This window comes from Sarcophilus harrisii, chromosome 1 (assembly GCF_902635505.1).
Source record: "Sarcophilus harrisii chromosome 1, mSarHar1.11, whole genome shotgun sequence".
Classification (NCBI taxonomy): Eukaryota; Metazoa; Chordata; class Mammalia; order Dasyuromorphia; family Dasyuridae; genus Sarcophilus; species Sarcophilus harrisii.
In genome coordinates, this window is record NC_045426.1 from 706,062,214 (window position 1) to 706,073,586 (window position 11,373).

The following is an 11,373-nucleotide window of genomic DNA, read 5'->3' on the forward strand; positions in this document are numbered from 1 at the left end:
CCGAAGGGCAAAACAGGAAACTCGGGCCCAGAGAGGCAGGGATAGAATCAGAGGACCTGGCAGAACGCAGGGACAGTGGAAAGCGCTTGGAGCAGGGAAAATCTGCCTTCAAACCCCGGCCCTCACATTTCCTAGCTGTGTGATCCGGGGTAAATCATTTCATCTGCCTGTGCCTCAGTTTCCCCCGCTATAAAACGAGGGCGTTGTGCTTTCCCGCCAGCCCTAAATCTCTGCTCCGGTTTCCTCCTCTGAATCCTCCCTTGCCCCAGGGTCCAATTTCGTGGGTTCAGTTCTCCGTTCTGTTCCTAGAGACCCTCACCGACCCTCTCGAGGCCTCAGTTTACTCATCTGCAACAGGCCGGGCGGGCGACAGAGGAGAGGATGTGGCGGGTCCAGATCCAGAGTCTGGGAAAAGTTCCCAGGGGGCCGCGCCCTGCGGGACGGGAGGTTCCTCCCCGAGCCTCAGTTTCCTCCGGAGTAAAGTGGGAGCACGGGGGATGCGCGCGGCTCCTCCCAGCCCCGAGCGCCCTCTGGTCTCGGCTCTCCGGGGCCGCCAAGGCCCCGCCCCCACTCCGCGCGCCGCGGGGGTCCCCCCCCCCGCCCGTGCCATCCCCCACCCCCGGGCCCGGGAGGCGGCCGCCCCTCGGAGCTCCCCTTCCGGGTTGGGGCGGCCCCGGCGGCGCTGGGGGGCGGGGGTGGGCAGTGCCGAGGGGGCCGTCCCCCCGCCCGTCCCCTCCCCCCGGAGCTGCCCGCCCCCTCCGGGCTCCGGGGGGCTGGGAAGATGAAATCGGGCCACGTCCGGGGGAGAGGAAGGGGCTGAGGCTGCGAGCGAGGCGGGGAGCCAGGCCGGCGGCGAAGGGAGGCTGGGCAGGAGGGCAGCGGGGCCGCGCGGCCGGAGGACGCTCGCTCTGCCTCCCGCGCCCCCCCCCCGACGCCCCCCGCGCGGGCACGGCCACGGGCACCATGAGGAGCGGGCGGCGGCGGCCCGGCCCGGGGGCGGCCGCGCGCCGCTGGGCGCTGCTCTGCCTCTGCGCCCTGCTCCCCGGGGGCCACGGCACCTCCTGGAGCTTCGGGGGAGCCGCCCAGCTCTCGCGCCGCAGGTAAAGCCGCCCCCCCCCTCCCCTGCCCCGGAGGGACAGCCCCGCGCCCCCCGCTCTCCCGGGGATGCAGCTGGAGCGTGAGAACGGAAGGAGCCCGCGCGGGGAGGGGAGCCCAGGCAGCCCCCCCTGAGACAAACGGCGGGGACTCCGGAGACTCGGGGCTGGACATCCCCCCGCCTTCCGCTGCCCTCCGGGAGAAAAGAAAGGCCCTCCCCTCCCCCTGCTAAATGGGCAGGGGGGTGATGCTCCGGCAGGGACCGGGTTAAAGTGACCCTCCTTGTCACTCGGGCCCACGGGCCGCCGCTCTCCGCGCTCCCAGACTCCCGCCGGCTGTTCCAAAAGTAGGAGCCCGGGGGACGGGGGCGTTGGGCGGGTGCTGCCGGGAGAAGGTGAGCCCCCCCACCCAGAGGCGCAGACATAGGATCCGGAGGGGCTCCGACCCAGACTGGGAGGGGGGGAGGCCCCGAAATGGGTCAGTTCTCCTGAAAGTAGGAGGGAAGGGGGCCGGAGCGGCCCCTGCCTGCAGCTCTCTCGCTGCTCCCTGCATCGTGGGAAATGTCTGGTAGTGACCTCCCCGCCAGGCCACCTCCCCTGGGTCCTTTCGGCTCCCTCCTCCCCTTGCGAGGCCCCTGAACCTTCCCTTCGGGCCCCCCTCCCCCGGGAGTGTGCTATTATTTTAAACCTTGGACGGAGGGATTTCTTCTGCAGAGAAATGGCAACAGGACCGGAGGTCAGGGGTCATAAGAGCTTAGCCAGAACTTTGGAAACGTCTAATCCGATGCCCCTAGTTCTTCTCTTGAGGGACCGGCAGGAACAAGATCTAACAGAGGCTGGAAGCAAACCCCGGTTTTCTGACTCCCCTTAGTATAACCCCCTCTTCTCCCAGCCAGTCATCACTGGGAGTCAAGTTGGGGGGGGGATGGGAGAGGCAAAGGGGGGGAGTAATTAAGCGCCTTCCCTGACTGACCAGAATCACCCCCCCCCCATTTTCTTTGCCTCCTTGATAGATGCCAGGAAGGGATTCTAAAGCCTGTGGCCAGCCTCTATTTCTTAGCTGCCCACTTAGCCTCCAGCCTTTATGTGACTCGCATTCTAGATTTAGAAATAGAACAGACAATTAAAGGTCATCTAGTCCAAACCTCTCATTTGAGACAAGAGGAAACTCCCTCCCCGAGAAGTTGGCTGATTTGTCTAAGCTCCCACGAGATGTTCACAGCTGAACCGGGAGGTGAACTTGAGTCCCTGACTTCAGTTCAGGGCTCTTACCATTGCACGGTACAGCCTCCCGATAGATAGCTGCACTTTTAAATAAGTTTGTGGTGGCGTTAACAAATTACGGTCGTGGACGGCGTGGAGTTGTTTTTAAATATTATGAACATGTGTGGAGTTGTGGGATGGTTTTAACATTACGAACATGTACATGCGTGAAGTTGTTTTTTTTTTAATTAACATATATGGAGTTGTGGAATTTTTAAAAAATGATGAACATGTACATGTATGGAGATGTTTTAAAAATTACTGACATGTACATGTGTGGAGGTGTTTTTAAAAAACTATTAACATGTATGGAGTTCTGGGATTTTTTTTTAATTACTAACATGTACATATATGGAGGTGTTTTAAAAATTACTAACACATAAGGCGGTATTTTAAAAAATTACTAATGTGTAAATGTGTGAGGGTGTTTTAAAAAAAATACTTTGGACCTGAATTCTCTTCACTGTAAGAGGCTACAGTACAGAACCAAGGTGGCCCAAAGAGTCAGCATGGATTAAAGAATAGAAATAACGAATCTATATGGACACGGGCAGTGTGGACTAGTGGTTAGAGGCTTGGGGTCTGAAAGACCTGGGTTCTGACACTCCCTGGGAACTGGTAATTTGTCTTTTGTCGGCCGGGATTCCATCTCGAATCCAGCTGGGGGCCCTAACCAGACCCCGGATTCTCAGAGGCTGCATAGAAAGGGACCTAAAAGATTAACCTTTTGTGACCCTAGGCAACTGGATAAGGTTTCCTCCCCAAAGCATAGTACTTACAACCTGCCTCAGATAAAATGCTTATAGAATGAAGGACAGTCCTATCCCTGTTGTTGGATGACCCCAGGAAAGTCCCTTCCCATCTCTAGCCTCAGTTTCCTTTTTTTGTAAAATGATCAGACTCTGAATTTCAAGGTTCCTCTCAGTTCTAAATGGTTCCACAATTACAGAAATCTCGGGATCGGGAGAGGGAAGGGATGACGACCGGGTTTTAAGGGTCGGACAGAATGAGGCAGGATAGTACAGTAGAGGGAATGCTGCGTCTCCAATTAAAGGACCAGGCCGCCGAGAAATCCGTAGGACCTCGGGCAAGCCAAGCCCCTCCACCTCCCTGAGACTTGGTTCCTTCATCTGTAAAATGAAGTCATTGCACTTGCCAGCCTTTGATGTGCTTCAAGTCTAGTTCTGGGACTTTACCAATTGGGAAAGAATAACCTATCTTCAATGAGCCAGGACACCGGGACAAACAACTTTCCCACAAGTCAGATTCGAGAGGCCTTTTCAAGAGTGGGGGTGCGAGGGAGGCCTCTGAAAATCCCAGCTGATCGGCTACTCCACTTTTCCCATGCTGACGTGGGGATTGAGCCGGGAGGTGAGACAGATGACCCCAGATTCAAAGCCCTTTCCCTCAGGGGAGCCAAGTGCTCCCCAGCCCATAAGGCCCCTGGGAACCAGTATCTTGTCTTTTGTCCGCCAGGATTCCAACTTGAATCGGGCCGGAGAGCCCTAAGCAGACCCCAGGTTCTCACGAAACTGCGAAGCTGAAAGGGATCTGAGAGATGATTGAGGCCGAGCTTCTCAGTTTACAGCTGAGGAAATCAAGGCTTAGGTGGCAGAGTTAGGATCTGAATACAGGTCTTTTGCATGAGAGAGCCAGGACTCTTCCCATGGAGCCCAGTGTGATCTGAGGCCATTAGCCTAAATGGAGGCAGTCCCTGAGAAGCAGTTATTTTATTGAAGCTAGGACCACTTTGCCGGCGTTTTGGCCCGAAGCCCGTGCTCCCTTCCCCAAGGAAAGCCGATGGGAGAACGGCGCTGTGCCTCTTGCCCTGTGGCCCGGAGAGGGGGGGAAGATAATCCCTCTGAGATCTCTGGCCCCGCTTCTTTATCTCCAGCATCTCCATGCCTCTCACCTGCTCTCCCCTCTCAAGGGGCCCCTTCCAGCCACCTAGACAATGAGGCTGACCCTCCTCCCGGCTTTTTCATCCCCTAGTCAAAGAGTCCGGCCCTGGCCCTCCTACCCCCCACAGATTCTATTCTCTTCTTCTTTTCAAAGGAAGGCCTTTCCCTTGCAAGTAGGCAGGGGCCCCCTCCCTAAGATCTGTTAGAGACGGAGGGAACAGGGAGGTCTGAGGGGGAGGAGGAATGAGTGGTCATGGGAAGGACGGGGATGTATGACAGAGGCCCCGGGGTTTCTGTCTACCCCATGTGGTGTGAGGGGGGCACGGGCCTCCTTCTGGACAGGAAGGATAGATGATGCCGAGAGCATGTACACGATCACACTTCAGAGCTGGGAAGGCCATCAAGGGCTTCTCATCCCACCTTCTTTTTTCCCAGAGGAGCAAACTGAGGCCAAATGGAGGGAGGTGAATTGGTCAAAGTCACATAGCGAGTGACCAAGTCAGAGCTAAAGCTCAATGTAGGCCTTGGCTTATAAATAATCAGCAAAAGGGACCGTTAAGGCGGTCTAGTCCTTTCCCATAGACTGAGGCCCACAGCCATTAAATGACTCAAATGATTTCCAGGGGAGTGAGAGGATCTGCATTCAGATCCTGCCTCTGACACTTCCCAGTAGGGGCAAATCACTCACTGCCTCAGTTTCCTCAGTTCTAAAGTGACTTGATGGCCTCTCAGGTCACCTCTGGTCATTGCGGCTATGATTCAGAATGGTTTTTGCTTTTTTTTTTTTTTTTTTTTTTTTATATCCCTTGGTCTCTCAACTTTCAGAGTCCTTTCATTACAGTCTGTGAGACAAGTAGAAACACAGTACCCCCATTTTACAGATGGGAAGTCCAAGGCCAGTCATGGGATATACATCTGGAAGGAACACTAGAAGTCAATGAGTCCAGTCCCTTCATTTGTGAGTTAGAAGAGCTTCTCCAATGTGAATATCTCTGTGGGAAACAACCACGGGTGGCAGGGGGTAATTAGCCATCTGATGGATATCTGGATGCTTTGTTCAGTCTGGGGGGATGGTTTTCTGGGGGTCAAGTTGGAACATGACCCGTCGACCTGAAACAAGGCAGCTCCATGCTGCTAAATCCATTGCTTAACTATCCACAGGCCTCGGCCCCTCCGTTTTGGTTTTTGACAAAAAAAAAAAAAATGGACCCTAAGGATAGATTTGAGTTTACATCTTATTTCTGATACTGATGTTGGGCAAGTAAATTAACTTCTGTCTCTGTTGGAAAATGGGGTCATACCTAGCCACGGAGCTGTTTATTATGAGGCTAAGATGAAATGAAGCTCTGTTAAAAAAATATATATTTTATTTTACATGTGGGGAAACTGAGGCTTATAGAAAATGAGTATTTGGGCTAAGGTCCCACAGCTAGTAAGTGGCAGAGGGAGGATTTGAACCCAGAACCCAATGCTCTTTTCACTCAAGGAGTAATAATAGGACGTGTCTTGTGAGAATCAGATGAGGTAATATGGTAAACCACTCGGCGCAGTGCTTGGCTTACGGCGGACGTTATAGAAACATTAGCTATTATTCTTTTCGGTCTCCTCCACTGCTCTCAGCCAGCTCCCTTTTCCCTGGAGAAGAGCTTGAGTTTCAGTGGTTCACTGTCAGAGGCTGGCATTCCCAGGCTGGCCCGTTCAGAGGAATGGCCCATCATCCCCTTCTTCCACCTCCAGACGAACATCCGAAAGGCCTCGTTTTCTAAGTGCAGAGAGCAGCGTGGGGTCCTTTGCCTCCACCTCCCACCCCCCTCTTCCGGCCCCTCCCACACCCATCCCGGGGCCCCAAGGTTCTGTTGGCTGGTGCGATAAGGGGGATAAAAGAAGCTTTGTACAAGGGGAGGGGGAGGCCTGGGAGCAGCTCCAGCAGCCCAGAGGGGCCTTGCCCCCTGGCCCAGGAATATGCAGGGAATGTGAGAGCCATAACAGTAGGTCTCGGACCCCCGGGAGTGCCAGGACCCCCGTGGGCAGGACCCGAACGAATGCCAGTGGGAGCCGAGAACCCTGGGAGCAGGGAGGGAGCTGCCCACCGAGCCCTGCGAGCTTGACCCGCTGCAGTCTTAACTGCCCACTTGGGCCTTCCAATATGGCCTCTTTGGGACTTTCTGGGTCTCTATCCCTTGCAGAAACACTCATGGGTATTTCTGAGATGGAAGCCACCTCAGAAGCAGCCCCTCAAGCCACAGCCCAGAGGGATCTGCACCACGAGGCGAGGGACAAGTGGGCATCCGGTCTGGGCCTGGACACTTCCAGTGAGGCAGGATCTCCCATCTCCAGAGGCGGCCTTTGGGACGGCTTTTGTTCTTGGGCAATCTTTTCCTAAACTTCAAGCCCAAACCTGCCTCTTTCCCGCTTCTTTCAAAGATTAGGACCAACTTTTAGCCCAGAACAAAGCTCATCCTTCTCCCGAGTGACAGCTCTACAAAGGACTAGAAAGATGGGCCATGTTCCCTCCCCCCCAATCTTTTTTCCTCCAGACTTATGGATACAGATCCCTGGATGGGGGGACAATTGACATCCGAATGTGCTAGGGTAGAAATTGGGGGTTGGGGGTAAGAGAATGTTGTTCCAACCCCACCTTTATCATGAGTGACTTGGCCAAGTCAGTTCCATTCCCTGGGCCTCAGTTTCCCCAAATGTAAAATGAGGGAGTTTGACTACTGACCTTCCTTCTAGCTCTAAACCCATAAAAATGTGATTCCTCCAATGCCTTCCCTAAAATGTGGCTCCCATTCCTGAATGCGGGATGCCCAGAGACCCGGGGCCCTCTCCCCTTGCACTCGAGAGCAAATAGGCTGTTTACTGTCATTGTTGATCTCCGGGGTCTTCACGGAAACCCTTTGAGGGTGGGCAGGCTCCTTGGCCCCATTTGAGAGTGAGATCCGAGAGAAGTCACTTTACCCGGCCTGGGAGGCAGGGAGAGGATTCTAGGTATCCCGACTTATAGTCCAAGAGGGTCACTTCCTTCTCCCCCGGGAGCCTCTGGGAACTGGGTAAGGAGGCAGGTCAGGGAGAGCCCTCTGTCTGCCACCAAGAAGGAGGGGTCACTGCTCCCCAGAACATTTTTGCCAGTTGGGGCATGGGCAAGGGTGAGGCCAGCCTGTGACTCCACTTCTTTGTCTGGGCTACACCCTTTCTCCAACCTCTGACTCTGAGTTAGCCGAGAATAGTAAAAAAGGGACCTGGATTTCCGGCCTCTTCTGAGCCATGTGACATTGAACAAATTCTTCAACCTCTCTGGACCTCGCTCCTGCTCTGTAAATTAAGAACTTGGACCAGGTGACCTCTTGGGTCAGTTCCGATGCTCTGCCGATGGGCAGCATGGGTCTGTCCTCCCACCCCCCCAAGCTCGCGCTCGGCTTCTCCGTCTCTCGTCCCTTTCTCATAATGGGCCTTGGCCCCTGGCCCTGTTGGCTGTCTCCCTCTACTCTTAGCTCATATCTCTGTTCCAGATCTCAGCCCTGGGCCAGGCCTCTGTAGGGATCCCATTCCCAAGGGTCCCAGGAGAAACAGGTCTTCCCTTGCCAAAATCCCATGTGCCAGTCGTTCCAGGGGAGGCGGGCGGGAGGCCTGCCAGGTGGCTCGTGGATACCAGGCCGACTGGTCCTTCCAGTCCTGTCATCCACCGTCGCTCGCCTCTGGTGCGGGAGCGGGAGCTGAGGCCCTGAGAAAGGGGCCCCGACTGGCGGAGAAGCTCTTGCCACCTTCATGTGGCCCAGCCTGGTCCCTGTCCGCTTAACTGCAAACAATCCTCCCCCTTCTCCCCCCTCTCCCCCCTCCAAGGGGGCTCTATGCCCTGGCCCATCCCCAAAGGCTCTCCCTGTGTCCAGAAGCGAGGCTCTGTGAGACACTACCTCACTCGGCGTCTCCTCCAGCCCTGGCTCGAGGGAGGGACGGGGGGTACCAAGGTGCCCAGATCTGGGTCACAGGAACCGACATCAGAGGGTCGGAGGCAAGACCAAGTCGAGCTCCCCGGCTCTCCGGGGGAGAAGCAGATGCTACTTTATGGACAGGATGTCTAGGAACATCCGGGTTGCCCCACCTCCAGCCATTGCTACAGCTTCGACACATCTGTTCGTGTCAGCCGTCTGCTTCCGAGACAGACGGGGCTCCTCATGTCCAGGAGGGAGGGAGTGCTGATAACTCACAGGGAAAAAAAGGCTTCCTAGCCTGCCTCTAAACCTCCTCCCTGCTTACCTCCGACAGCAATTCCCTCAACCTCTCAGCGCTTCACCTCGTCATCTGTAAAATGAAGGCATGGGCCAGGCCTCAGAGGTCCCTTCCAGCCCCAAGTCTATGAACTCGGGAGCATCCGATCTGGGGCTCCATTTGTTTTAGGTCACGGGCCGCCCTAGCAGCCTGCTGCAGCTTATGGACCCCTTCTCAAAAGTCTAGGAAGCCCTTCTCCTCAAAAGCTCTTTAAATGTCTTGTTATTTTATGGTGTAGTTATATTCATTTTTGTCTTAATAAAGCAATTCTTTAGTAAACTTTTAAAAAAATATCATCATGGACAGGGGATGAACCTCTTCTCAAAAGTCTGTAAACCCCTTCTTCTCAAAAGCCTATAAATCTCTCCTCAAAAGCCTATGAATCTCTTCCCAAAAGCCTATAAAACTCCTTCTTCTCAAAAGCTTCCGAAGCCAGAAATGTACACCCACCCCCATGCTCTATCAGCCCCTGGAGCCCGGCAGGGAAGTTAGATGCCACTGGGAGCATCTTCGGGACTTGGGGGTCCTGTGCTCTATGCCAGGCTCTCTCTGGAAAATGGCCTAACATTTTCTGTGCTCCCTTAAGGCATCTGGTAGGATCTGATAGATGGAAACAGCCCTGGCTCTGGAGCCAGACATCCCTGGGACTCAGTTTCTTCCTCTGTAAAATGGGGAGGTTGGGCTTGCTGACTTCTGAGACCCTTCCTAGATCTAGACCCTGAGTAAAGCAGGGCTTCCTGCCCCCACAGAAGCTTACAGTCTAGCTGGGGGGGCCAATAGGATGATTATTCATGTAATGAGCACTTATTAAGTCCAAGCCCTGTGCTGGGTGTTGGGCAAAGTCAAAAATGAAATGAAATGAAAAAAAAGAAGTTTATCCTCTACAGGGGAGAAATGCCCTGAACACTGGGAGGAAATAGAAACATCTACTAAGTCATTTACAAAATGTACAGAATACCAATACCAGCTAAGTAACTAGGTGGCGCCACAGCGGATAGTCAGGAAGAGCTGAGTTCAAATTCCGCCTCAGACATTTACTAGCTGTGTGACGCTGAGCAAGTCACGATTTTTCCTGCTTGCTTCTGTTTCCTCCACTCTAAAAATGGAACAGCAACAGCGCCTGAGCCTCCCACTATTGCAGTGAGGCTCAAATGGGGTAGTATTTGTAAAGCGCTCAGCACGGTTGGTCCCTAATCGATGCTTCCTTCCTTTGAGGTCCTTGTGACCCTTGCCTGCCTTTTTCTGCTCCAACCACATGCGGCTCCTTGCTATCTGATTTGCCATCTCCCATCTCCATGTCTTTGTCCCGTCTGCCCCCCCCCCCCCCAGCCTGGAACACCATCCCTCCTCACGTCCGGTTCTTGTAGTCCCCAGTTGCCTTTGGGACTCAGCTCCTAAGTGCTGCCTGCTTCAGTGAATGAATGAGCAAATGAATGAATAAATGAATGAATGGGAAATTTTTTAACATGTCAAGTTCTCTACTGAGACCAGGGGCTACAAACACAAAAACCTGACCGCCCTCACCTACACGAAGCTCACAGTCTAGGCCCTTCTTGGTTCCCCGGCTGCTCGGGCTGCGTTCGCCAATTCCCTGGATATTTGTACTTCCTGCCTCATGTGCATCTTTTTTTAGCTACTAAAGCATCAGCTTCCTGCGGGCAGTTACTAGTTTAGGGAGGGTTTTTTGCCTTTTTATTATTCCCTATTTATTATTTTATTATTGCCTTATTATTATTTATTATTAGATATTCCCTATTTATTTATTATGATTTATTTATTTGCGTATTATTATTATTATTATTAGGTTATTTGCCTAATTATTATTATTATGCCTAAACTACTTAGCACAGTGGTTGGCACATAGTAGGTGCTTAATAATTGCTCATTGATTGATTACTTGGTTCAGGATAAGAGAACTTCAGAATAACTGATTTCCAGTGAGAATAAAGGTGAGAGCACAGAGATTGTTAGCGGTAATGTCTGGGCCGGCTTCCTCGAGGTCCTCCGGACGGGCCTCAATCACCACGAGGGCAGGTCGGGAATAGTCTAGTCTTTATTGGCTCCTTCACAGTCTGCTCACTCTGACTGACTGTCCCCAGTTCTCTCAGCCCTTAAATACCCTATTACAATGACATCATTTCAGCAGACTGAGCATGTGTGAACTAGAGAACCATGACATCACCATGCTAAGTACTAAGTATATATGGGAACTAGAGAACCATCATCTCATCAGTCCCACTGAGTTAACACCTTGTTGTAAGTATCCCTGTTTCAAGTAGACTTCTTCAGAGTTCCCACCCCCTACAGTTATCTCTCTTTTGCAGATGGGGAAACTGAGGCTCAGTTGACCTCCATCCCCCATTGGTAAATGCCAGAATAGAGGTTTGAACTGGATCCATCTTGGCCCCTGGGATACTCCCAGACTGACCATCATGTGAAACTCTGTTGGGATCAGGAGAGCATGGAAATGGGAGTTGCAGGATCTGAGTTTAAATTCCACCTCCGATACTCACTCCCCATTCAGGAGTTTGAACGAATGTTTGAAGCTCTTCCCTCCTTAGGTTTCATTTTACAGAAAGGGCTGAGCCAGATGACCTCTGAGGGCTCTCTGGTTATGGAGCCAGCAAATCTGGCCCAGCCCACGGCTTTAGCGTCTGCCTCCTGCCTCCTGGCCTCCAGGAGGTCGAGGCATTGGAAATCCCCAGCCAGACGGGCCGGGCTGTGCCCTGGGCCCTAGATCACAAACCAAGCCTGGCTCACCAGAAAATAAACAAGGAAGCCGCAGCTTGGGCAGCACAGTGGGTATGATTTTAATTACAGAAAGAAAGATGGGAGAAATGTTTCTC

The 11,373-nt window shown here is 53.3% G+C and overlaps 1 protein-coding gene across 3 annotated transcripts in view; it reads left to right on the top strand.

Annotated features, from left to right (window-relative positions):
- Positions 1 to 311: 311 nt before the first annotated feature.
- EMID1 (EMI domain containing 1) overlaps positions 312 to 11,373 on the top strand; it is a 60,314-nt gene continuing 49,252 nt past the window's right edge. For all 3 annotated transcript variants that reach the window (XM_031948846.1, XM_031948845.1, XM_031948847.1), the window contains exon 1: positions 312 to 1,100. In XM_031948846.1, coding sequence (XP_031804706.1) covers positions 382 to 1,100 — 719 coding nt within the window. In that variant the 5' untranslated portion in view covers positions 312 to 381. The remainder of the gene's footprint in view (positions 1,101 to 11,373) is intronic.